The sequence below is a fragment of the Micropterus dolomieu genome, linkage group LG04, assembly GCF_021292245.1.
Source record: "Micropterus dolomieu isolate WLL.071019.BEF.003 ecotype Adirondacks linkage group LG04, ASM2129224v1, whole genome shotgun sequence".
NCBI classification, from domain to species: domain Eukaryota; kingdom Metazoa; phylum Chordata; class Actinopteri; order Centrarchiformes; family Centrarchidae; genus Micropterus; species Micropterus dolomieu.
This window is the reverse complement of record NC_060153.1, coordinates 20,722,331-20,749,996: the sequence shown is the minus strand read 5'-3', so window position 1 is coordinate 20,749,996 and position 27,666 is coordinate 20,722,331. Positions and strand designations below refer to the sequence as shown.

Genomic DNA, 27,666 nt, shown 5'->3' with positions numbered 1-27,666 from the left:
AACAAGTCAAAGACAACAGGGCAGGACCGAAACACTCCACACCCTTTGGGGCGTCTCTGAGGAACCATAAACACTTCCAGGTCAAAAGGCCAGGAGTATGATCTCGCGGGCAACGAGAGCCGTTTACACATACACAAACGGCAGAAAACCCCACATCAACAGGTCATTATGCCACATATTATTTTTAGGAATTTTATATTAAGTAAGTATCTCTTAAGAGAAATAAGAGTGAAGTCCTCCAGTGCAGGGGTGTTGTGACACCTGTATTCTCTGAAGATGAATTTTGTTAATTTTTTTCTGTCTCTCACCACAGCAGTCCAGTCGTCATCTTAAGGACATTCTATCCTAATGAAAATAGAAAAGTATCCACAGAGCATGAGAACAAATGAAACCATCCATGTCTGTTTATCCTCTCTGCTTTCACATGCCTGACAGGGAAATCACTAATAGTGAAGCAGGCATAAGAAAACATAGCAGAAGTAGAGAAACTGTCAATGGAAAACAGCCATTTCCTTTCCATTTTTTTCACACTGTGAGGTGATTTAAGCTGATATAAATGATCCTGGACTGGCTGCAAAAATCTAACTTACTTAAATTGTCCATGAGCAAGGCGCAAAACTGTAAAAGGGTGGAAAAATAGAAAAAATAAAGAGCAGGTCAACAAAACTCTTCACTGGAAAAATCAAGGTTATGTCGATCTCTCTTTCCCCTCTTTTAGTCAATTTTTAATTTAATTTAATAAATATAAAACATTTTGGTGATGTTATTGTGGCACAGACGTACCCAGCCATGTCTATGAAGGTCGACAGCAATACACCAGTGCTTATAAAACATTTACACAACAAGTGAGATTTCAAGGTTTATTTCCTCTGGAAGACTCCCTTTTGAGTGTGGAAATCAGGTTTCAAAATGGTTGGAAGGCCAAAACACGGAGGAAAACATCAGTTTTAATAATAATCCACATTGATATGGGTGTGTGTGTGTGTGTGTGAGAGAGAGAGAGAGAGAGAGAGAGAGAGAGAGGGAGGGAAAGGTGTAAGAAAGACGGTTTAAGGTGCTGCATTAGAGGAAACAACCTTAACAAAGGTTATAACCTACAATCGGGGAGGTGGTGCAGAAAGAGTGTGTTTATACATGAGTCTGAGCACTCACGGTTACATGACCCCGTGTGTTTGTGTGTGTGTGTGTGTGTGTGTGTGTGTGTGTGTGTGTGTGTGTGTTATCAAGAGGAAGTGATTATAACTTGGCGAGGGGGAAACCTCCACTTCAGCTTCTATTGTTCAGCCCTTCCTGGTTGTTACAGAGGAAGACGTGGCTCCATCACTGTCACACTTTTTCTCTGCTTTACTTTCTCTCTCTCCCCCTCTTTTTTCTCTTCCACTTATTTGATGTATTTATTTCAATCTTTTCCCTTTTTTCTGCACCAAAAAACACGACACATAAACCCAAACCTGCATTTACAGAAAATCCTTGCTACCTTTGGCAGATATAAAGATACAGATACAATGTAAAATCACAGGATACCTTTACATTTGCTTTGATTTAGCAACAAATCAGATTTCACACACTCAGACATAGGCAACATGAAAGTTATGTTATGCTGCCATCTATTGTAAGGCAATGCAATGGTTAGTGTAGGTAACAGCATTTACAGTTTATTATCACAAAATTATTCAGTAATATCATGCCTCATTGTTTCTTATTTAAGGATTCCACTTTACTCTGTATATTTTCCTAAGGCTATTTGGATATTATTATTGTTGTTGTTATTTATTCACTATCTAACATGTCTGTAAGTAAGTGAAGTCACCAGACTTTTCTGTGTAATGATGACAACATGGGATCAGGTTCAACCAGTTTAAACAAGGCACATTAGGTACAGAAACATCTGAACAACATTGTTACAACGAACATAAAACTAAATATTACCCTACACTACAGATAGTAGAGTACATTGAAATGGTGAGAGTTGCTAGAGGTTATTGGTTCTTTATTTTTATTGAATTTAATACACAAAGGTATTAGATCCATCCGTCGTCAACCGCTTAGCCTGCGCGAGGTATTAGATTCCTTTTCTACATAAACTACAAAGAAGGGGGTTTAAGACCTTTACCAAACCTCTAGGCGGCGGCGGGACAGACATCTGTTTACTTGACTGAAACGCGCACAGCTGCACTGAATAAATTAACCGGGAGTTATATCAATCACAGCTAATTAGATTCACCTGAGCGGGTCTCGCCCTTAAAACATCCACATGGAAAGTTTCATTATGTCTTCGTCAGTGTTAGTCAAGCAGGGAGGACGTGTCCACCGTGCGTAAAACTCCACCATGCCCACCAAGAATGTTGTTGACGAGCGGATCTCCAAATTCAAGAACAAGGGGAAAGATCCAGCAGTAAGTTGATGTTGAATTTTCAAGGTCATACATTATCGATAATATAACGACACTGTATCTTGACCTCTGGCAGAAACTCCGAGAGAAAAGGATCTCGGTGTGTGTGGAGCTGCGCAAAGCTCAAAAGAATGAGAATTTCCTGAAGAGAAGAAATATCACGCTGTCGTCTCTCCCGGATGAGGAGGCAGTCTCTCCTAACTACATCTCCAACGAGATGGTCAGTTCACAGAAACCTTAAACTACTTGATTCAAGTGCAACCTCTAACTGCGTGTCTTTCATGTAGGTGGCCCTTTTACCCATTAATGATATCATTAAAGACGTGAAGAGCGACAGCAAGGAGTCCCAAACCCGCGGCTGTCAGGCAGCCAGGTGAGCGTTCAGACGTGATTGATCAAGTTAACCCTTTAACGTCCTCTCAACCATTTAGACCACATTTTAAGTCACTGTATTTCACTGAAAAATGTACTGAACTTATTTCAACCTGTTCAAGCCATCTCTACCAATCGGCCTCTTCAGATACCCTCCTTACAGGAAGTTAAAATCGTCAAAATCACTGCAGACATGAGTCTCTTTGGTGGAAATTTCAAAGGTTAGGATATCTTTGACATATTAGTTCCAGAGGAATTACTTAACAGCCTTATGTAACTTGATGCAAAAAAAAGTCTAATATTGTTCACATTTTCTAAACATGCTCTACCAAAGGGTAGAGTTGGCACTTCATGGTAAAGGTTGGCTAAGCTAATGTAACACAAATTGACTGCTTGCTATGAAATTGAAAACTTCTAGATAGATGGATATGTTGAATTAATTTCATGTCTTTATAATGGTGAAATCATGCTATAATAGAGAATAAATGTACAGTTTTATGGAATAAAAAACTTAATGTCTTAAACCAAATAACTATCTAGACAAAATAGACATGTGTTGGTATTCACATTACTAGCATTATAAGAGTACATGGTTAATCTAAGTGATAACAACCAAATGGAGCCTCCTGATCATCAACACATCCGAACATACCAATCTGTACTCTGCGCAAGGAGTTGGGAGATCTGATCAAAACTAGCTCCGAAGAGATTAACTACTTCCTGGCAGTACAACCTGTCATAGGTGTTTTCAGCTTCCCAGCCATGGATGACTACTGGCACCGCCAGTCACATCTCAAGATGTAAAGAGATTCCATCCGTTACGCCAGATTATTAATTTTTACTGATCAGCAAGACAAAGACTGTCCCGACCAATTTCAGAAAGTTGGCTCTTCATGCATTTTAATACCAACAAACTTTAGAAAACATCATATAAAATATTAAGTTGCAGAAATCTGTTTTACAGTCAATAGCAGAGAAGGTAACTTCAGCACTTCATCCCTTATTGCGTATCTAGGGGTTTACAGTAGAGTTCATACCAACTGTATGCACTACACAGTAACTTCATTGATTATTGAACAACAGCTACACTAAATCAAGTAAATACTGTGTATTGCAGTGATCTAGACATTAAGTTGTCTCAGTATCGAAGTCTATCTAAAAGTTTGAGTACATACAAATGTGTTCTTCTGAAATACTCAAAGAACAGAAATACTATGATATTCAAAATGTTCAATAATCAATGAAATTACTGTGTAGTGCTGTTTTGTATGAACTCTACTATAAACCCTGTCTTCACAATTGGGATGAAGTGCTGAAGTTGCCTTCTCTGCTGTTAACTGTCATTTTATGATTTCTAAAGTTATTAAAATGCATATTTAAGTCTTACCATGAAGAGCCATCTCAACAGTTTGGTAGAGCAGTATATCAAACTATTGGGTCTGTTAATTTTTTTGGATTATTATTGCCCTAATGAAATGTAAAGAATTTTTCCATCACTTTTTTTTTTTTTTTTTTTCTTGGTGAGGACTTTTAAAGGGTTAATGCATAAGCCGGTGTGTTCCATAAGATAATGGAGATTGCAATTACTGTGGCTCCATTTAGTCCCAAAGCTATTAGATGAATAGCAAGTAAGGCATGTACGGGGCAAAATACAGTTTTGTTTCAATCTTCATTTCTTCAAAGAAGCAACAAATTGAGGGGGCAGCTGGAGCTTCTGGGGATGGATTTTCTGACACGATTACACAAGAATGTATAGGGCTCACTGGATATCCATTAAATGTCCCATATGTTGAAACTAAGGAATAACTAGAATAAAATGTTCTTTATTGTGGTGAATTTCTTCACCCCTCCCTCAGGAAGCTGCTTTCTCAGGAGCGTAACCCTCCCCTGAAGGATATCATAGATGCAGGTCTGCTGTCCCGCTTTGTGTCCTTCCTGTCTATGGATGATGAGCCGACTCTGCAGTTTGAAGCTGCATGGGCGCTTACCAACATCGCCTCTGGAACATCTTGGCATACTCAACAGGTGTGAACACAGTATTGAACTCCTGTGAAGCAAAAGCATGGTAATGTGACCAATGCCGTTTAACTGTCATGGTCCTTGATAAGATGTCAAACATCTTGATCTCTTCCAAAAAAAAATAGACTTTGACATCAGTTTTGAGGGCTTTCATGTGTTCCTGGTGGATTGGAAGTTCAAGTTCAGTGTTTGTCCCAGGTGGTGGAACATGGGGCGGTGCCAGCTTTCATCTCTTTGCTGGCTTCACCAATGTTGCACATCAGTGAACAGGCTGTCTGGGCTCTTGGAAACATTGCAGGTGAAATGTCTGACTTTGTTCATTAACTGATATCAGAGGATGTTGTCTTTTTGCAGTATACATAAAGGGCTCTATTGATTCAATAAAATCTACAACTATTTCACTGGCTTGCTGTACAAACACCACAAAATGTAACTTCCTGGCAGGTGATGGTGCAGCTTATCGAGACGTCTTGATTGAGTGCAACATCATCCCAGCCTTACTGGCCCGCATCTCCCCAGATACACCAGTAAGTCAAAATTCAGCTCGTATGCACCCAAGGTCTGTAATAATTCACTCCACCCCCCCAATCAGAAAGGTTCAGGGACAAATTGCTGAAGCGCAAAAGACTGAAGTTTAATTAAACATGAACTACACTGAGACGCTGGTTTCTACAAAGACCACTTGACCAAATCATATGTAATGGAGATGGCGTGTTGTATGCTCAGTGTTGGTACTGTGGATACAACAGTCTTGAGGATGTGAACATGCAGACATTAACATGGGAATCTTTCCCATAACCAACCTTCCATCCCATAACAAATGCGGCATGAGTTTACCACTTCACCCCCACTTTTAATTTTAAGACTTTATCAGACTTCACTAGGCTCCACCTGGAGCCACAAAGGCTTTCCACAACTTATTCTTTTTTTTTTCTCCACACAGATTCCATAAAGACCTAATTGGACTTTATGTAGCATTCTTTAACTCTTCCTCAGCAGTGAGACGGATACATAAAAGTTCTAACCTGTTGGTCAAAATGCTTTATCACTCCAGGTTGGCTACCTGCGCAACCTGACATGGACATTGTCCAACTTGTGTCGCAATAAGAATCCGTTTCCACCCTTGTCTGCAGTCCAGCAGGTAAGTGAAATCACAGCTCAGTAATAAACAGCCTTACAGTGATACCTGTTTGACACACAGTACCACAGAAGATTCATTCTCAGTCAGGAGAAGGTGCCATAAGTGTAATGTGCTGTTACTGTCACTCCTTCAGGTGCTTCCCCCTCTGATCCAGTTGCTCCATCACAGCGACAAGGACATCTTGTCTGACGCATGCTGGGCAATCTCCTACCTGTCAGACGGTGACAATGACCGTATTGATGTGGTGGTGAAAACTGGTATCGTCCCTCGGCTGGTGGAGCTCATGGACCACAAGGAGCTCAGTGTCATGGTAGTGTGTTCTTGGATCAGTCAACACTCCTCAAACACACCAAATTGATATCGTGTGTATATAGCATTACTTTTTATGTATGTATTAAGCCAATATATCTAAAGATCAGTCACTTAGTAGCAGTAGTTCTAGAAATGACACCTCAAGCTATATCTTAGTAAAACATTGGTCAATCTAATTCACTGTCCTGTCACCAACTGTGCTATTGAGATAATCAGTTACCTGTCTGACCTTCCTGAACTCAAGACACCAGCTCTCCGCTCCATTGGGAACATAGTGAGTGGCTCAGACCTGCAGACCCAGGCGGTGATTGATGCTGGAGTTCTGAACACCCTACCTCAGCTGATGAGGCACTCAAAGGCCAGTGTGCAAAAAGAGGCAGCATGGGCGTTGTCTAACATTGCTGCAGGACCCTGTAAGCAAATTCAACAGCTCATAACCAGCGGTCTGCTCCCCCCTCTGGTGGAACAGCTCAGAAATGTAAGTAGGTAATGAACAGTAGCTACTTGGCTTGTGTAGCAAACATTGTTTAAGTTGTTCATGTGTAGCATGAAGGGACCACAGCTCACGTTTTATTCAACCCTGTTGGATGAAAAAACCCAGCACAAATTAATGGCTGAAGCGGCTACATGGAATAAAGTATCCTGCCGATCAAATTTGCGCACATGCTGCAATGCACAAATTTTCATACAATGTGCACAACTGCATGGACAGCGACAGGCTATGGTGAAGGCCATACACTAAAATGTGGTCAGCAGTGTAAGTTCTTCACAAGTGAAGACTCAATGCTCGCAATCTGCAATACCTGCAAGGCAAATGCAGTTGCCATTGTACCCCCAACTTTGCATTTTGGCAGACTAGCTGTATATTAATGGTTGCCAACATATTTGGCAGAGAAAGGATGTCGGCTTCTATTACACTAGACATGGATGGACATTTTACTAGCACAAACAAAGTAAAGAAACAGTGAGAAAATATAATTGAATGGTCAATGCTGGTGCTAATTGGAAGCTAAAGTTGTGTTTTTTTAGTTTAAGAAGTTACAAAAATGTTTATGCTGTCAATTATAGTTCTTGGAAAGTGAACCAGATTGGACAGGAAAACTGCTGTCGGTGTAACACCTGTGCCCTTAATATGACAAGCCAAAGTCTGCTGTGGAAAGACAAGTCTTGAAAATGAAATTGTGTATACCAATCCCCTCTTAATTTTGTGGACCATAGTAACCACTGACTACTTTGAAACAATTTCAAAGGCAGTCTGACATTTTAATCCAGCTACTGAACACTTGTATACAAGAAATTTGTAATACTTGTTAAAGCCTCATTAGTCTGCTGGCCTACACAGTCCAGACACTTTACAAAGCCACTGTTAAAAACTGCATCTCAAACGTCAACCTCAGTGGCAAAAATAAATGGCCAACTTGAGATCATTTTTAAAATCCAATGAGTGAATCTTAACACATACCACTTAATCTCTCAATTAATTGAATCTCAAATTTTGGAGATGCATGGCTTTCACTCAACAGTGACTCTTTGAGTGAGGAGCAGCTGAACAATTGACCATTTTTCTAAGGGAGACTTCAAGACTCAAAGGGAGGCAGTTTGGGCAGTGACAAACTTCACCAGTGGGGGCACTGTGGAGCAGGTGGTCCACTTGGTGCAGAGTGGAGCCCTGGAGGCAATAATCAACCTGCTACAGGTCAAGGACACCAAAGTCATTCTGGTCATACTGGATGCCATCAACAACATCTTCATGGTAGGGGAATTAACTACTTCTATTTGGTCTAAAACTTGCTACAGTTTGACCCAGAACTTGGACTGTTCAATTCACTTCCTGTAAATAACTTGTCAGGCTGCAGAGAAGCTTGGTGAGACAGAGAAACTTAGCCTGTTGGTTGAAGAGCTGGGAGGACTGGACCGCATAGAGATGCTGCAAAACCATGACAACGATATGGTGTACCAGGCTGCCCATAACCTCATAGAAAAGTACTTTGGGGATGTAAGTAGCTAAATGCATGGCAAACAACCTACATTTAGAGTGCAGGTTTGACAACTTGATGCATGAGCAGATTATATTTAAGGGTTCATGCAGCTTTACAGCATTTGGTTAAACTTTTTTTTTATTAAATTCACTGAAAACTCATTTTCACTTATGTGAAAGTGAGGGAGCCCTTGTTGCACTCATGGTAGAAGTGTTCCAACTGCAGTTTAGAAATTTGACTAAGTTTTGTTTTCTGTCGTCCTAGGGTGACATCGAAGCAGTGAAGGTCGAAACTACAGAGGATGCATTTGTGTTTAAGAACTCTGATGTTCAGAGAACCTTTGAATTTTAAACCCAAACTTTATAATTGTTTGTAATGTGGTGAATTCTAAATAAATGCCAAAGTGCACTTGCTATAGCTAGATATGCTATATTTGATGTGTAAATCAGTCACATGAACAACACTGGCTCAAAATGGAAAATTTTAAACTTGGTCAGGAGCAGCTTGTAGGGGAAAGGTTACAGGACATGGCCAGTCGTAAGCGTCGTGGTTTTCAGCTCACTACCTTTGGGTGCCAAACCCCTCACTCCCCTGTTGCCTGTCCTATCAGTAAAGCTCAGAGGAAAATGATAACAATTTAGGTCAATCTCAAAGGCTGTCTATGGCTAGCAAACAAATTTCAAGTTTGTCAAACTAGTTGTCTGAACTCCAAATTAACAGTGAATTAAACGGAGTGGCTTGAATTCGATCTAGATTTCCTGAGTTAACTTATGAAGACAGAGTTGAGCAAATGGTTAAAGGGACTTCCCAAAAAACAGAAGGGACTCTCTTGGTTAGCAGTGTATTTCACAGTGGTGACTTTCAATGAAATCTAGTGTTTCATTTCCTTCACTAAAATGTAAACCTCAATTTTCCACTTGGAAGTAAAAAGATGACATTTTGGTTTAATAGATGCTTGCTTATGGCCACTCAAAATAAATTCTATCTACACGACCCTAGAACTTCTTCCTGAGTTGATGAAATGGACAGGAAAACGCCTTGCTGGCTACCTAAAAGCAAATCTGGGAAACTCTTATAACAACATGAGTGGAGGTTATTGATGGGATGGTGTTTGTTACACCCTGTACACACCATACCATCTAAGAGGTGACAGGCACCATACAGAACAAATATCACCAGCTCTGAAAACTACAGCACCTGGTAAGATTACAGTGAATTGATCAATCCATTTAATGTGTATACTGTAATAGGCAATTTTTTTTTTCATCTTAGGCATCTTCAATCATGTTCAAGGATAGTCTTTGTCCTTTGCTGCCTGTTTTGTAAGGATAGGACCTCCTGAATGCAAAGATGGTAAGATAAATACATAGTGACAACTCATACAAATGCAATAATATCCAAAGATTAACAGTCTTGCATCTTGAATATCAGTATTTGAAATGATGTCATGGTGATGCCTTGCTGGTTCAACGGTTTCAAAAGCAAGTCTTGAAATACCTGAACTTAACTACCCTTAAAATCCTAGTCAGTGATGTTTTATACCAAATGCATGAGATGCTGAGGATCTATGGCTTGCAAGTGCAGCTTTGTAAATGTGTAAAAACTGGTCTCAATCTGGGTTATAGCCAGGACTAATTAGGCCCCTCGATAAAACTTGACCAGGTAGCAAATGGCCTGTGAAATTTTCATAATTTGGTGGTTCCAGTTAACTTTTCAACTACATTCTTGTAAATCTTATTTTGGAACATGGAGGTCTAGATTTAGTTTTAAAGGGGCACTCCTCCAAATACCCAGTTGTCATGAGTAGGCTACCACTCCTGCAAAATTAGTTGTGCAATGTCTTCAGTAGAGTTCTCCCAATTCTGAAAAGTAGGCTTGACGATGTCACAACAGCAAACTGGGGGCATGGAGTTTAAAAGACATATTACATTATGGGAAATGTAGGATCCAGTATTTTATAATTTTTTTTTTTATTTTTTTTTTTAAGCTTGAGCCCACTAGGGACAGAGTCAGGATATCTAGGTCTCTTCTAGTGCCATTTCAAAACAAAACTGTCTCTTGTAAGTCTCCTACATTTTGTTGAAGCTCAATACTAAATTGCTGGAGTGTCCCTCTTAAAGCTGTCTTCATACTGCCAAGAAAAAAACATCTTGTAGGAAATGCTGGATGCTTCAGTTTTTTTGCCTAGAAGTAGCAGTTTTATTTTAACCAATGTAACTTTATTTTTTGTAATGCATTTGGTAGTGTTGACCCATCTCTCAGTAAAGTCTATTTTTTTATTTTTTTTTTTTTTTTTCTACAGTTTCCCAAACAGGATAGCACAAAGGCCCTTTTGAAAAGTTCTGATGTCCAAAAGGTGGATGCTGAGACGTCTTCTCCACAGGAGGCTACAGTGAACCCATTTTTGGTATCTGAAGATCCTGTAAACATTCAGATCTCCATCCAGGCTGCTGTGCAGAAAATCACAAATGCCTCACTGGGGGTGTCTGGTGCCTTGGTGCAGGTCTTGTCAGATCGGTCTAGGCTCATCCAAATCCCACTGAGCTTGTCTCTGGACTCTGTCGACATGTATTACAGCTGCTCCCACAAGATGCTAATCAATGTAAAACGTCACTACCTCCCAAGAAGCACCAGAGAAGGGCTGCACTCAACATACACAAAACGTTGTGCCCTCAAAGCCACAAAGACAAAGGACATCTATGACTCACTGTCCTGGAACCACTTCAGGGCTCTGTGCCTACACAGCGAGGGCATATGACGAATTAAACCGAGCAGTCCGCAAGGGGAGGGCTTCCTACAAGGCCTCGTTTGAATTCCATGCCCTGCACTTCCTACTGTCAGACGCAATCAGGCTCTTAAAAGTCAACCAAAGAAACTGCTACACCACCTACCGGATAAGCAAACTGCTCTTCAGCGGGGAATCTGGACAAACCATGCACTTCGGCTCATTTGCCTCCAGCTCCCTAACCGAGGACCTGCGCCATTTTGGACGGAGGACCTGCTTTGAGATACACACATTTCGGTGCCTACCTCAAATCCTACTCAGAGTTTGACGCAGAAGAGGATGAAGTACTGATTCCTCCGTATGAGATGTTCAGTATTATCTCTGTGGACATGTCAGAGAATGATTTACACTGTGAGGTTGTCTACAAGCTTGAGACTGCTGGGTTTTACAGCAGTCTCAACTGCCAGGCTGTGCGCCTTTCTTAGTGTACAGTTTTAACTATTATTACATCAGTATAGTTACTGATATCAGATCAGCAGCCTCCACCAGCTGACATGTTACATTTCGCTGTCTTGTATTTATTAAAAATGACTTTTTTTTTAAATGACTTGAATGTTAATTTTTGACCTTGCAGAATGTAACTGTGTAAACATGTAGCTGTTCTGGAGATTGTATCACATGATCCTCCTCTGCAGCTGGAGTTAGCCAGTAATTCTCATCTATGTTGGCTTAAAAGTCAAGATCTCGCATATGTCTTGTCTTATTTGCTCTGTTGTTGAAACAGGTTTATTTTTTTAACAAAGTAGCTTAGGCTTCTTTAACACTTAAATAAGCAGAGACATGGCTTGACATTAAAATATCTGAAGTGATTTAAGAAATTTGCAGCTTATAAACTAAAAAATGCAAACCTGGTAAAGATCTTAATGTGTATACACTTTTTAATTTACAATAAGTTACTTTAAAAAGGATGCACTAGGGGTGGCTGACATACCACACTACACATGCCCATCCTGTTCACATAAGTGCTGAACAATGGCAACCAGAACACATTCTAACTAAGGTGAATGGCAGTTACATAAAGCCTAATCAGAGCTTGAGATGTTTTACAGTTTCTCAGCCTCTTAATAAAACAATATCTCCTGAGCAAACTCACAGCACCAGTCCTTTTATTAACACCAAGTGAATATCGGGACAATGACGGACATCAATTTCCAAACCAGAGTGAATAGTGAGAGAAAACCCAGCATGGAGTAGTTCCCCATAATGCTGTCGAGTTGATTACAGCCACAGTGGTCATGTGAAGTGAACATTTGGATTCAGCCATAAAGTAGACTCCACAATTAGATATTTTACAGAGGACAGTATTGCCAAGTTTCAGTTTTATGCCTGCCTTAATTTGCCCACTGCAAGAGGGAATCTCTACATGCTATATATGAAACAGGAAGTGTAGCAATAGGCAGTCGACCGGACAGGCAGAGTTATTGCTAAAAATAAATAGTATTACTCAGGTCAGTAATGGCTGTTTAAAATAGAAATTTCTACTGACATACAAAAGCCTGTGTGTGACACACAGGACAGTGATGTTGGCCTCTTGCATGTGATCAGGATGGAGTGTATTAATGAGCTATACAAACAAATACCAGTAGAAAAATAAAGTACGACTGGAGGGAGAGGCATGGTTCCCTGCAGAAGCACCAAACATCCTCTTGTAGGTTAAAAAGTCAGTCTTAGTGTGTAGCTACATCTTCTCGTAGGTGAGTTCATGCCTGCAGGTGGTGCAGGTTTTCCTATAGAGGTCCTCCTCTGGATCCACCACCTCCTCTGGTCCGTACTGATGTTGGTGACCGCTGATGTCTTTGGTCCACATGCTACTCCTCACCGCCCTGCGCAGCTCTGACGCCCAAAGCCAGATATATGAAACGTTGAGCTTTACAGAATGGATGCTCATTCTACATCCAAATATTGATATTTACACAATGCCTACTGAGTGACTACTTTGGCTAAAACAGGAAACAAACCTTTGACCTTCTTGTTGAAGCGTTTTTGTTTCTGCACCTCTTTGTTCTCCTCCCTTGCTTCTCTGGCCTCCTCCAGAGCCTCCTCTGAACCCCACACCTCCATACACCTCTTCTCCACCTGTGTACCCCAACACAACCATACATAGTTAAGATACGTTATTTCACCTTTGACTAAAATGTTTGTGGCTTATTGATTCAACTATATTTTAATTAAGTAAATATTATACATATATAAATACTATAATTTAGTCTGAGAGCCCAAGGTTACATCTTAAAATGTCTTGTTTAGTCAGATCATCAGTTAAAAGCCCATAGTTATTCAATTTACAATGCTACAAGACAGAGAAAAGCACCAAATCCTCACAGAGAAGCTGGAACCAACAACTGTATTTTTTACTAAAGGAGTTGTTTTTCAAAATTGTTGTCAATTTTACTAATTGATTATTTGATATTTCATCACTACTTTGGTTTGTTCACGGATTGATAACATGTCATCATTTATATATTAGCTCAAAGTAAATGTTATTTTACAAAACACAAATACGCATAACAGCTATGCTTTTTAGGCTTTAGCTTAACCTTCACTTATTTAGAGCAGTTGAAAACTATGAAAACTATGGATTCTTCAGTCACAGGATATTTCTTGAATATTAAAGTAGCATTAGCTAATCCTGCTAAACACGAGTACTAGTCAACATGGGAAAATTTATTCTGCAGTGTTTGCCTATTACAATGCAGCCACCCACACTCTCGTACTTGTTCGTAGCCTTCCAGTCGATACCTGTAGTTTGAGGTAGAGCTTCATGTCTCCCCAGCGTGGGTTATGAGGGTTTTTCTTCAGTATAAACCTGAGCGGAGGTTCTCTCTTGTCCAGGTCGCAGTCCTTCAGCAGGTAGTGCTGCTTGGCCTCAGTTCTGGAAATGAGCTTATGCTTCTCTTCGTTGTCTCTGACAGGGAAGGAGATTTGACTGACTGTCAAAATTACGACATAAGTAAAAACAGAAAACTCATATGAGCTATAATTTTTAACACTGCATGGGGTCGAGTTTGAGAACAAAGAAAACAAAAAACTGCATTACGTAAGATCTGAAAAATTCAAAACTAATTTCAACATATTCATGCTTAGAAAGGTTTTAAGCAACAAACCCCTGCAGCTTTGTGTGTGCACTTCCTGCATAGTGAGGATGGGAACAAGATTTTAACCAACAGAGGACATCTTGGCCGGTCCTCAAAACTTCAAAGGACAGCATTGTAGTTGTGATGGTTAAGGTTAGGGTAAGGCTCCAGGGAATGCATGATTTATGTCAATGATCGTCCTTAACGTTACAAAGATAGAAGTACAAGAATATGTTCGAGTGTACCTGCACTTGTCACAGACACAAAGGTCAAAGCTGTTGCTGAGGTACGAGTCCATGAACGGTTTTTGACAATCATCGCACATCAGGTAGTCCGGCTCAATCACTGGAGCTGGAAACCAAAGACACAGCCACTGAATACACATGGAAATAAGCATGCATGCATGCACACACTCCACTCACGAAACACACACACCGACCTGGCTGATGCACAACCTTCTTGGTCCTCTGCTCTTCCTCTCCGCCTTCCTCCTCCTCGATGAAGAAGCCGGCACCGGAGTCGATGGTCTTGGAGATTTTGGCCGAGGTTGCGCCATCCACAGCGGACAAAGGGCGACTCGCTAGTCTGGCTTGCCGCAGCATCAACGCCCGCTGCCGGTTCCGCTCGATTTTAGCTCGCATCGCTGCAGAAAGCTCGGGTTTAGGACTCTGTTCTGGGCTGGGACCGGCAGCATCCATTCTGCTCTCAAACAGTGATCACCTCATAGGAATGAATGAAATGATTTGCAGACCAGTCGTGTTTTGTTCCATACGAACTGCAGCGTTGGTCTGTTTCATAACTGACAGCTGCATGCTTCCGGTTGCTGCTGCCTCTTCTTTTTTATTTCAAAGTTATGGGGTCATTACCGCCACCTCCTGCTTCGGAGTTTGAAGGACCAAAGACAAGTCTGCTGCATCTGCCACTTTACGATGTAAAAATGTTGAATTCCAGCTTTAGATTCATCTTTTTTCTTTTTATCCACCAATCTGAGAGTAGATCTTCAGAAAATGTGAAGTGCATTATCCCCACAACCTTTCTGCCAGGTAGTAAAAACTCTGCTCTACCTGTATGATAGGATCATTGGCAAGGGCATCACTTTTTGTTGAAAAGTGGTGGGGACATTTAAGGACTCATATTAAGGATGTGACAAAACACTTGAGACGTGAGAATGCACAGTATTTTCATTCTAGAGACATGCACCAATTTATGGTGGAAATGTCTTTATTTATTGAAGTGAAAGAAAATTCATGTGGCCGGTGACAATTCAGAATGTAAAAATATTATCAAAAATAATGCAGTAATTAGCAGCTTGTTTTTTAGCCTAAGTTACTTTTTTGGACAACGCAGATCTGTTTCTTCTATATTTACATTGTATTTCACGTTTTGTTTGTATTGTGCAAGTAAACCTAAAAATTTTTTTGCTATTTAACATTGCTTGTTGCAAGCTAATTTTCAGAAAACTTTTAGCAAATGCTTTCAAAAAGTGGTGGGGACATGTCCCCAGCATCCCCAGTGTAAAATGACAGCTATGATCAATTGGATAAATACAGGGATGGGCAATTTAGAGAGCAGCGTGGCCGATAGCTGTTCTATAATGCTGATATCAAATCAAAGAAAAGTCATGTGTAATTCCATTATTCCATGCAGAATAGTGTCTAATATACATGGTTATCTTAGCCAGTAACGTGTTGTTTTAGATGGAATTTTTATAAATTAATGAAATAGAAAAATGCATTGGGTTATGATGTAGATTTCAGAACATGACTTGTGTTTAAGGGAGAGTGTGGTACAGTTTGTCAGAAGTGATGTCATTCATCTGCAGTTTTCTCTACATTTTAACAATATATATTTAACAGTGGCCTGTAATGGTTTTAGATTGAATCTGCTGTCATTTAAGGTGACATATGAGTGCAGGTATCAGCCGATGCTGATTATCTCAAAATGCCAGATATCGACCGGATTAATCAGCGACCCATTAATGGGTCTGTCACTAAAACTAAAGTTAACTGTGAGGGCTGCTACTTCAAATAGTTAGCTAGAACATAACATAAATCGGTAAACGATTTAGCCTAAGCAATTTATGCTAAAAATGTATGGAAACCTACATGGTTCTGACCTTGACCTTGGGCATGGATCAGTTTTCTATTCTGATCTCAACAAGTCTGGGTTTCAATTATGTATTTTAAATACATGTCTCATAAATCCTGGATTTATACTTGTAGGAAGTGGGAGTAGCTACTTTAACTTCACATGATGGATGCAACCATGACCTAACCCCTAGGATCACTATATTGGATAACTATATTGAACTTGACATTAATGATCCCTAACTTTTCCACTTATATTTCTCTTCCCTTCTGCTCTTGTATGTATTTTTGATCTCCATGGTGGTGAATGTTGGCTCAGTGTTTGGTCTGCACAACTTATACTCTGAGGGAAATCTACTCAAAAAATGTATTGTGCTAGACTCAAATATTAAACTCACTCAACAAAATTACTACTAGTAATGCCAATAAATAATAAATAATAAATAAAATGCCAATTTTCCAATAGTAGCCCTGAAAAATATGAATACAACTCCAATATTACAATTCAAGTTTAATTTATTAGTATCATCTTCTCACAACATCTTCTGTCATTTCTACATTTAACAGACACAAAATAAGGCACATCTTGCATAAACCTAAATAGACAAAGTAATTGAGTGCTAGATCAGATAATTAACTAGCAACAATTTTGATCATCATTTTGTTTTCATTCTTTTTTGCAATAATGTTTCCAGATTCTTAATGAGATTTTTTGGTGTAAAGTGATAAAAAATAAAATTTCCTTTTACTACTTACTTTACTGTGTTTTGTGGAAAAAGTGGATATGCATAATTTTATTCCATCAGCAGCACTTTTACTTAAATAATATAAAAGGGAGCTTTAAATGTGGAGTTATATGGAATCATGAGCAAATAAAGATGGCTAAATAAGAAGTTCCACACTATGCAAACTGTTAAGTCAGGCAGACGAGGTAAAGGAACAGTGGTTTCACCTGGTCAAATTTAAGATCTTTTTAAGACCATTATGAATGAAATTTAAGACCTATATACCGACTTATAAAAAAGAAACGCACAAAGGAAATGCAGTCACAAAATTACTTGCAGAGTAAATCAATGTATTCAAATTAGGGTTGAGTGATGTCTACAAAATTGGCATCAGACGGTGTCAACAATGAAACACCGGGATTGATGATGACATTGATGAGCTACATAATTAAGAAGCTGGCATGCGGTGGACCTGCTGACGTGAAAAATGGATCACCAGTGAAAAATTAAAAAAAAGAGTTCTGTGTCTTTTCAGTGACTTTATAAAACATAACCTGCTGCTGATGGATAAAGTCATGGGAGCAGACAGGGAGACAGAGAGAAGCAGGGAAAGCTGGTGTGTTTGCAGTGAGAGACCAGAGGTAAAGGTGTGTGTGTGAGTGAGTGCAGGGAGAAGTCAAGGCAGGCGCAAAGCAGGTACATTTAAATATAATAATAATAGAAATAATGTCCATGGGGAAACATGCTTTCACTGGGTGGTATAATGTAAAAAATTAAGATGGCGTTTTTGTATGGCAGAATGGGGGTCCTCCCCCAAGAAAATTTTCTTTTCCAATAAAGAAATATGCAATTCCACATAATTGTGGAATATTACCACATCTGTGAATAAGATTTGGAATAAATTACACCCCAAAAGCTAAACTTGCTAAATAAGTCTACTGGGGTTGAATTATACCACTCAGATCTGGGAAAATTAATTTGGTTTTGATGCGCTCCACAGTGATTTTGTATTCATTGCCTTGCACCAACACATTTGAGCCTCACCACCTTATAATGGGATGAAAACACTGTTAATATGACCTGAGAATCATTACAGATAGGACAGTTCATGTTTGCCTTTTGTGTCTTAATTTACTGCTTTATACAGTTGTAGAAATTAACATAAATAGGCAACATGAGAACCACTTCCCTTCTGTATTATTACAAGCATTTCATTTGTACATCACAATCCAAAAGAATAATATCCTCATTAGCTTAAAAGGATTAATTTTAGTTTGCATCCCTACGTTACATCAACGTTACTAACCTCAGCTCCTCCGTGGTCAACACCGTCCTTTTTTTATTTAATTTAACTCTCAAGATGTACAGTAGAGGACAGAGCTGTAACCTGACAACTTAATGTTGATCTTTTCGTCTGCCAACTTTCACCTCCACTTTCTGTCACTCTCTCTCACATCGCTCGTCAATTGATGAACGAGGAGAGGGAGGCAGCCATGCCTTGAGTGTTACTGTAATTTACTGAAAATCATTAACGATGTGTGAAATTTTAATTGCGGTGCTCATTCATTAAGCAGCGACAGTAGGCTTCAAATAGGCTATGTTGCTAGAGACTGGTTTTAAGCCCTAAGATCTCTTTTTTCATCCAAGAATCAATAAGGTTGCACTTCCCCATAGCTGAAGAATAAATCCGTTTTATATCTGTGGTACAATCCGAAAGACTTAAGGCAATAACACAAAAGCTGCCTGTTGGTCTTTGTAGTCATAATACAGCGAATCATATTTGGACCAGCGACAGAAAGAACTACACCACCACTGGAGTAAAAAACAGTCTTGAGCGCTGTGGGGCTATTTCAATGAGCATTAGAGGTAGCATTACATGGAAGTTGGAAAATAAATACCCGTTTAAAATTATTTAAGACCTAGAACACAAACTTCAGCAAATTTAAGACTTCTTAAGACCCTATATTTTGATTTTGAAATTGTTGATTTTTTAAGACCCTGCGGAAACTCTGCAGGACGTCTGACAGGTGCTGTTATCAGAGCAGATCCTTTGATCTGGAGGTCTTAGAGTGTGTGATTGTCGGAGTGACAGAAAGTGACAGTGAATCTCAGAGGAGGCAGTTAAAGTATGGTGTCCTGTTTCAGGTTATAAATGCTTCAGCTTCTCAAGACCAACAAAAGTCTGTTCCAGAACAGCTGGAGAAGTAAAGCAGGTTAACAAACATCTCCCCTTCAGAGTGGAAGCTGAGCAGGAAGCTAACAGAATGTCTTGTAGTTCAATTTATAGAAAGTAACGAACAGCTGTATTTTATTCCAGCCTACCTGTCCAGCTGAGAGAAAACAGGTGTTCAGCTCCGTCTTGAACCTCCATGGGGTACCATATTTGGGTCACACTTGTCAAAAGGAAAAGCTAGAGCAGATAATAAACAACACCCAAAGATCAGTCTACTGGAGGAACTACAACCATTAGATCTGGAGAAAGTACTTTGGTTGGTTATGATGCTCTCCACAGTGATTTGACATTTATGGCACAGCATGGTTGGGCATCACCCCCTAAACCCTGTTAATATGACCTCAGAATCATTATAGATATGATTGTCCATGTTTGCCTTTTGTGTCTTCATTTTACAGCTTTTGACATTTAGGCTACTGCCAGAATGTTTTCCATTTGCCGCTCGGACACTCAAACATGGAGTAAGGAGAGGAAGCGAGCCAAGCGATTAGTATTCCCATGCTCGCATAGCGTGTGAGTGAAACTTAATAGCGCATTGATGTAATTATGAGTGTGGGAAATCTTAGTAGCTGCCGTCACAATTCAGCAGCGACACACCGCCTCTCCTGAATGCATATAGGGGAAACACTGTTATCAATACTGCTATCAAGACTAGTGGGTCCTATAATGTAATGTTATGTCTCGAGCGTCTAATCTGATTCATCTTGAGACGCGATGGATAAGAAAGCTAATGTTTCTAATGATGGCACCGAAACGGTGTATTAAACGGGCCCAGGACTGTTTATCATCAGGCTGCAGCCTCTGCTGCTCTCTGTTGGCTCATACACACACACACACACACACAGCGGCCAGCAGACCAAGACGCAGCGCCGTCGCGGTGGAGACGGTGAAGTTAAGTTTGCTCCAAACTACACGAGTTGTCGACACCTGTGCTCATTAGGCCTACTGTAAGTATGTGCAATAAAACCTTCCCGAGTAAAAAGACAATACTTTATCAATACACCTGTCTGTAAGGTAAATCACCTCTGTCCTGAGTCTGTCATCCTGTAGGCTAATATGTTATTTACAGGCGCAGCTAATGTTAACTTGGCAATTACCCAAATGTTAAAAACAAGCTAAATAGAAAGCTGTCTGTCTGCAGCCTTAAAATTTGGCACAATGTTGTAAACTCAGCTGCTGGCTGAGACAAACCAGCCACTCCTCCTTCTACCAGGTAACGTTACTTGCAGGCAGTGAATAACAGCAGAGGGGAGGAGGAATGTCTGATACTTTATTCTTTCTAAACGTCACTCAGTATTATGATGTTGCTGCTCTAGAAACAGCATTTAGCTGTATTTAAAATATTAAACTCTAATCCTATGAATAATTTTAAAACATCAAAAAAGTTAATATGCACACTTCAATATATGTTTATTTATTGCAAGTCATATGTCATCTCAATATATAACAACGTTATCGCACATTGACTATTTTCCTCATACCATGAAGGCCAACCTCATGCCCGTTGGGTCTGGTCTTACCAAATAACCGTCACCAAATAATACTAAAGTATCGATAGTGGTATCTGTTAAAGAATCGGATCATTTAGCAGTCTCAATAACTAAATAATGATCCCCATCCCTAGTGCGAAGTGTATGTAAACCAGGTCTGCATGCTGACGGCTATTAAGCTATGAGAGCTTCCTCCATGTTGGGCTGCATCCAAAAAGTAAAAAAAACTCCTTTCCTAACCACCTTACCTTGACCTTGATGGAAAACATCACGAGGACTTAGGAAATGAGCTCCGTGGGGCTAAGAGAATCCGACTGCTCTTTTCTAGGCGACGTAATTATGCGACAGCGAATGTTACTGACGTGACCTGCCGTGATAAAACTACAATGTCCCGAAGATAGACTACAAAAAGCACATCTCTGACACTGCGCACCGTGTTGTTTTAATGCAGGCCATCTAAAGGTGGACAACACGGTGGAATATATTAAAAGCATGAAGGCGTGTCAGGAGGTCGACATCTGGCTGCTCTGCTACCTCACCCCCTCCATCTACACCGACACACATAGATCTAGTTTTCTTGCCATTATAAGGTGGTGAGGCTTGAAACTACTTGGTGCTGCGCAATGAATATAAAATCACTGTGGAGAGCATCAAAACTAGCCAAATTAATTTTCCCAGATCAGAATGGTTATAATTAAACCCCAGTAGACTTATTTAGCAAGTTTAGCTTTTGGGGTGTAGTTTACTATTGCCTCCCTGTCTGCTCCCCTGAATTTACCCGTTCTCATCTCAGAGCGTCATGTACCGACGACGATTTGAGAAAGAGTGACAAAGCGTAATTATTTGGCGCTAAAGGGTCCCCACCCTCGCGTCATCCCTCAAGACATCAGCGCTGCCCACCAAGCCATGTCGGGCGACATCCGCTCTGGTGGGCAAGGCTTACATGGCGGCGGGTCAACCAACCTGGGACGCGAGGCGGCGCCCTCGCCCACAGCCCCCAGAGACGACGGATCTGAGGACCATCATTCAGTATCGGCGGGCTCGGGGAAAGAGGTCTTGAGGTTTCGAGTAGGGGGGGCCACTACCACCCAGCCGCCTCCCTCCCGCCCCCCCCCAGATTCAACGGGGTGGTCTAGACGGCAGGGCACGCGGAGCAGAGCCAGGTGTTGGGACAAGAAGTTCGCTCTCTGCTGAAGAAAGGGGCCATAGAACTTATCCGCAGAGGGAGCCGTTCTACAGCCGGTACTTCATAGTTCCCAAGAAGGATGGAGGGTTGCATCCGATTTTAGATCTGCGGTCCTTGAACCTATCTCTGAGGAGATTCAGGTTCAAGATGCTCACCATCCCCGCCGTCGTCATTCACATCCAATCCGAGGATTGGTTTGTCACGATAGATCTGCGAGACGCATATTTCCACATCTCCATCCATCCCTCTCACAGGAAGTTCCTGAGGTTCGCCTTCGGGGGCGCGGCGTACTAGTATCGGGTTCTTCCGTTTGGCCTAGCACTCTCCCCTCGCACGTTCACCAAGTGTATGGATGCAGCTCTGGCCCCGATGAGGCTCTAGGGCATCTGCATATTGAACTACATCAACGACTGGCTCATTCTGGCCCAGTCTCGAGAGTTAGCGGTTCGGCATCGAGATGTCGTCCTCGCCCACCTTCAGCGTTTGGGGCTGTGGCTCAACGCGAAGAAGAGCGTGCTGACACCCGCCCAATGGACTACGTTCCTAGGGGTGGTGTGGGACTCAACGACGGTGCGGACCCACCTGTCTCTTGCACGCGTCGAGTCCATTTTGTCCACAATGACCAGAGTACAACTAGGCTGCACCATCACTGTGAAACACTTTCAGAGGGTGTTGGGTCTCATGGCAGCAACATCCAGTATAATTCCTTCTGGCCTGCTGCACATGAGAGCTCTGCAGTGGTGGTTAAAATCCAAGGGATTCTCCCGAGGGGAAATCCGCTCCGTCTGATACGGGTTACGAGCAGGTGCCTTCGTTCCCTGTCAGTATGGAGGAAACCTTGGTTCCTGTCCCAGGGTCCCGTGTTGGGAGAGTCATGTCGCCAGATAATTATTTCGACAGACGCCTCACTCACGGGGTGGGGCGCAGTCATGGACGGCCGCTTTGCGAGAGGCTCCTGGCAGGAGCATCATTTCTCAAGTTGGCACATAAATTGCCTGGAAATGTTGGCGGTTTTCAGAGCTCTGAGGAGTTTCTGCCCGCCCTCCGCGGTCACCACGTCCTTGTCAAGACCGACAATACGGCAGTGGTGGCCTATTTGAATCACCAGGGGGTCTGCGCTCGCGCCCGTTATGCAAACTGGTGCATCAGATCCTCCTGTGGTCCCAGCAGAGACTGCTGTCTCTCAGAGCGATGTATATCCCTGGGACCCAGAATCAGGGAGCAGACCTGCTGTTGAGACAGGTGCTGAGGCCCGGGGAATGCAGACTCTTCCCCAAGGTGGTGGAGTGATTGGAGTAGTTTCATTCATAATTCAGCCCTGCCACGCCCAGAGGCGTTCCCATAGTGTCGTCACCGATGCAGTGTCTCGTTCCCCTTCTCGGGGAACAAGGGTTACATACGTAACCCGAGACGTTTTGCACCAAGTTGTCTGCACCTCCTGGGACTTTCAGGTAATTTATCCCCATTGATGAACTACACAATTAATTATTAATTCATTCATTATTATATCCTTTTTAAACAGCCGGCTACCTGAAATAGACCCGCAAGGAACCGCCATGTGCATGGCAGGCGAGAGAGAGAGAAAAAAAAGTCAACAATAAGCCTACGTTTGGCTTCAGCTTGCAATCGCTGTGCACAGAAACACACGATTCGACTGTCAGTCGACTATAGGCAGGACTTGACGATTCTGATTCGACTATGTAAATGCTTAGTCGGGACAGCCCTATTGTGCACAATTACATTTGAGTAAAGAATAAGTAGAATTTAATTTTAATAAGCATCGGTGAATCAATGTAATTTAGTATGCGTAAATTAAAGTTTTAACAGTCTTCAACAGACACCTCTGGGCGGACCTCCTAGTTGGCTGGGAAGGACTTAGCAGAAGTCCATCGGTGGGGGGGGAATCCCTGGTCCAGGGTCCAAAACAAAACGCAGAAGCTTCAGAGAGGGGGACAGGGCTGGGAGGGGTCAGGCGAGTGGGCAGGGCAGAATTGAGGGAACAGGGCCAGACAGGGTGCCTGAGGGCAGAGCAGCGGGACCAGGGAGTTCAGGGGGGCGTCCCGAGGGCGGAGCAGGGGAACCAGGGGGTTCAGGCGGGCGGCCCGAAGGTAGGACAGAGGGGGAGCAGGAGAGTTCAGGTGAGCGGGCTGAAGGCAGGACCGAGATGGGGCAAGGAGCAAGGACCTCAGGAGGGTGGCCCAAAAGCGAGGCAGAGAGAACCTGGGGGGGACCTGAGGCGGGCTTCCCAGGGGCAGGGCAGAGAGGGAACCAGGGAGGTCAGGCAGTCTAGAGCCTGAACTAAGGTCCACAGGGGGCCGAGCAGAGGGTTGACGGGGAGGACTGGAGGCCCCAGGAGGCCGGGGAGCGGGGCAAGACCTCTCCAGAGGCCGGGGAGTTGGGCTGAAGGCCGGCAGCGAGACAGCAGCAGGGGGAATCAGGGACGGGACTGCTGGGCTGAGGGCCTTGGTGCGAGGAGCAGGGGTCAGATGGACCACCGACGGGGTTGATGTCGAACGATCCGCCAACAATGCTCGAGGGGCAGGTGTCGGACGGACCACCGATGGGGCTGACGTCGGTCGGTCCTCCAACAGGGCATGAAAAACTGTCTGGGGGCTAGCTGGCCGGGGATCAGGACGAGACGGGGGGCTAGCGGGCCGGGGATCGGGGGGGGGGACAGGCAGGAGGCTAGTGGTGCTAGCAAGCCAGGATCAGGCTGGGGGCTAGCGGGCCGGGGGCCAGTGGTGCTAGCGGGCCGGGGAACGGGCCGGGGGCCAGCGGCGCTAGCAGAGCAGGGTGTGGAGCATGGCATGGACACGGGGTCGGTGAAGCAGGGAGAGATTGCTGGGTCCATGTTGGCTTGATCGTTCTGTTGAGTGTGGACAGAGTGGACCCAAATGCAATGCTCAAGATTAACAGGTTTGATTAGGGGAAAGGAGGGGTTGAGGGACTGGAGTTGAGGGAGAGGTGGATGCCGGGGAAACGCAGGCACGGGGAACCGAGGAGACTGAGACCAGAGAGTCGAGGGACACTGTGGGCCAAGGAAGAGAGGAGGCACGGGAGAACTGATCAGGGGGTTGGTGAAGGAGTGAGGTGGCAGGCTGACTGGAGAGGCATGAGAGAGAGCCAGGAGGACGCTGTGGGGGAAGTCTGAGGGGAGAGGGCAGGTGAGCGAGCCCAGCCGACTTGACAGAGGATGAGGGTGAGTGAACCTGGGGAGACAGACAGACAAACACGGTTAGTGACTCAGGGAAAACCAAGAACAGAGATCATGCAGGTTATACGAGGGCTTGAGTGATCAAGTGGCACCAGGTTAGGAGCAACGACGATCAAGCAGGGGTTGACTGGAAAACCGGGGTAGAAGTACTGTTGGAGATGAGGCTGAATGCTCACTCAGCCACCTCCTCTGCCTGCCACACCTGCCAGGTGAGCAGGCAGAGGAGGTGGCTGACAAGGTGCAGGTGCAGGTTGTTGGCTGGGCTCAGGAGCGGAGGGAGAGAGAGAGAGAGAGCACACACAGGGGAGGAGACACAGGGAGGCAGGCAGAGTACAGGAAAAAAACAGGGAAAACAAAAAACAAACAAAAGTAGAAATAACCAGGACACTCACCCTCAGCCAGGCTGCCACCACAACTCTGACAGAGACTTGAAGTGATACAAAGTGTGTGATTACAGGGGTGGTCAGGTAATCTGGCCCGGTGTAACGTAAATGATGTATTTATTTAACTGTGTAAAATAATGGGCCATTGAGAACTGACAGCGGCCCATTGGGTCATTTTCTATGCTGACACTGGGCTGGCCCAGTAACATCTCTTACTGGCCCCTACCCCTTCCCCCTGTGGCCTCTGTCTGCTCTTCAGACAGAGGCCACCACATGCATGAAAATAACCTATATGTTTGCTACCGGGGCTGCAGTAGCTTCAACATCAGCTGCAGTACCCGATGTAGTGCAGGCAGAGGCACTTGAAGGAGTAGGGCAAGGATTATACTTTCCACGTCTGCGAGTATGCGAGGGTCCGCTAGCCTCGACTATAAGCTAGGCTTTAAAGGAGATCCGTGGCCCCTGCCAGGCAGAGGAGGAGGCGCGTGTCAGTGAAGCAGAGTGACAAAGTGAGAGAGAGAGCAGGAGGAGAGCGGAGGTGAAGCGGTAAGCATGGAGAATCTGTAGGGACCTGTTTGAAGCTGTTTGAAATGGCAGATGTCGCAATCACTTTTTGAAAGCATTTGTTAAAAATGTTCTAAATAAGGAAGAAATGTTACTTAACAAATGAATACCACGAGAAAGGTTTATTTGCACAATAAGAAAACCTGCAATGTAAGTATAGAAGAAATATCTGCGTTGTCCAAAAGTAACTTAAGCTACAAAAAAAACTACACTACTGATTATTGATTATTACTGTCATTATTGAACCTGCCACCTGAATTCTGTTTCCCTTTATATAAATAAAGACATTTCCACCATAAATTGGTGCAGAAAATGTCTCCAGAATGCAGGAAATTAAGTGTTAAAACCCCCAGACCCTCCGATCATATATTTCATCAATAAATATTTTTTCTACATAGTATTAAAATATACTCTTGTCTTGTCATTATCCCAATCTTGTGCAATGTCACGTCTCGTGGGCTAAGTTTTTCGTCACACCCCTAATCTGAGCCCTTGAATGTTCACTACTTTTGAAAACATTACATTACATAAATTACATTTTTTCATTTAGCTGACGCTTCTATCACGGACACAGTGGATTCCAGCTTGGGTCTCTCACACCAAAGGCATGTGTCTTATCCACTGCTCCACCACCACCCCAACACCGCATAGTGATGCCCTTGGGTAGGGTGTGTGCCATGCCGTATTGACAATGATGATGATTACTTCAATTAAGGTCAATGATTATCCTAAAGAGAGGCTGTCACCTACTGCTGGTGATCACTCACTGTTATACAGCGCAGCATAAGCTATTTGACATTGTTTTTGTAACCAGCATAGTTTCCTAATGCAGTCTTAACTATGGCTAACTGTCGTTATGGCTGAGATGAGGTTATTTTGTCAGCATCTCGTTGGCTAATCCCACGCTGCTGTGAAAATGACTTGTAGGCTACTTGTACTTGAGTATGAGTTGTGTACTCCATGGTATGTATCACCATGGGGTCAGTAAATGAGTGTGAATGAGTACACTGATCCTCTTGTACTGGTACACTTATCCACGGCACATACCATTCAGCTGGTTTGGGGGAATATTATAGTAGGTATTAATATGGAAGGATGGTGTATTGGTGAGGGGTGTCCGACCGATTTGCCAGGGCCAATTTTTTTTCCCTGTCTAGCCCTGTGTGTGAATATCCTCAGCATGTTCTTTCTTGGTTGTCCTCAGGTGTCCAGTGAATCCCTGTTGCATCACGCTGATCACAGCAGCGGGGCCTTGCATGCTGCTGTAAGAGGCTTGTGTCAAAGTAAAGCAGATCATCCTGCTCGATGACCGTGCAAATCTGAACGGTGTTGACTGGTGGAGCTTGAGAGGTGAAGGGAACTGACTGAGTTTTACGACTCTAGTAGTTAATGAGTTATCAAATGCATCTATATTATTCTGTGTAAGAATAGTTTTGTATCATTTAGAACGTCTCGGGTTACGTATGTAACCCTGGTTCCCCGAGAAGGGGAACGAGAGACTGCGTCGGTTACGACACTATGGGAACGCCTCTAGGCGAAGCAGGTCTGAACGTGAATGAAATCACTCCAATCCTATTGGCCTGTTGCTAGAACGGTAAGGTGTGACGGAATAACCGGAGGAGTATAAAGCACACCTGTACACACTCATCATTAGCTTAAACTATGAAGCAGGCGCTTCAGGCGGGGAGAGAGGTGCGGCGGACCGACGCA

General features: G+C 42.8%; 2 protein-coding genes and 1 pseudogene across 3 annotated transcripts; 2 read left to right on the top strand and 1 right to left on the bottom strand.

Annotated features, from left to right (window-relative positions):
- Positions 1-2,237: 2,237 nt before the first annotated feature.
- On the top strand, positions 2,238-8,638 carry kpna7 (karyopherin alpha 7 (importin alpha 8)). The gene is made up of 12 exons (XM_046047544.1): positions 2,238-2,395; positions 2,469-2,612; positions 2,680-2,765; positions 4,621-4,789; positions 4,982-5,081; positions 5,228-5,310; positions 5,838-5,924; positions 6,058-6,234; positions 6,481-6,714; positions 7,807-7,989; positions 8,086-8,232; positions 8,480-8,638. The coding sequence occupies exons 1-12, from the start codon at positions 2,330-2,332 to the stop codon at positions 8,564-8,566; spliced, it is 1,563 nt and encodes a 520-aa protein (XP_045903500.1). The 5' UTR covers positions 2,238-2,329; the 3' UTR covers positions 8,567-8,638.
- Positions 8,639-8,773: 135 nt separating this feature from the next.
- On the top strand, positions 8,774-11,964 carry LOC123969834 (annotated as a pseudogene).
- A 125-nt stretch (positions 11,965-12,089) lies between these two features.
- On the bottom strand, positions 12,090-14,888 carry xpa (xeroderma pigmentosum, complementation group A). 2 transcript variants are annotated; one of them, XM_046047546.1, is made up of 5 exons: positions 14,514-14,888; positions 14,320-14,425; positions 13,715-13,905; positions 12,959-13,076; positions 12,090-12,833 (listed from the first exon to the last, which is right to left on the bottom strand). In XM_046047546.1, exons 1-5 carry the CDS (start codon positions 14,770-14,772, stop codon positions 12,809-12,811), a joined length of 699 nt encoding a protein of 232 aa, XP_045903502.1. In that variant the 5' UTR covers positions 14,773-14,888; the 3' UTR covers positions 12,090-12,808. The 2 variants fall into 2 exon arrangements, with proteins under 2 accessions (XP_045903502.1, XP_045903501.1); XM_046047545.1 differs by having other exon boundaries at positions 13,740-13,905.
- Between the last annotated feature and the right edge of the window lie 12,778 nt (positions 14,889-27,666).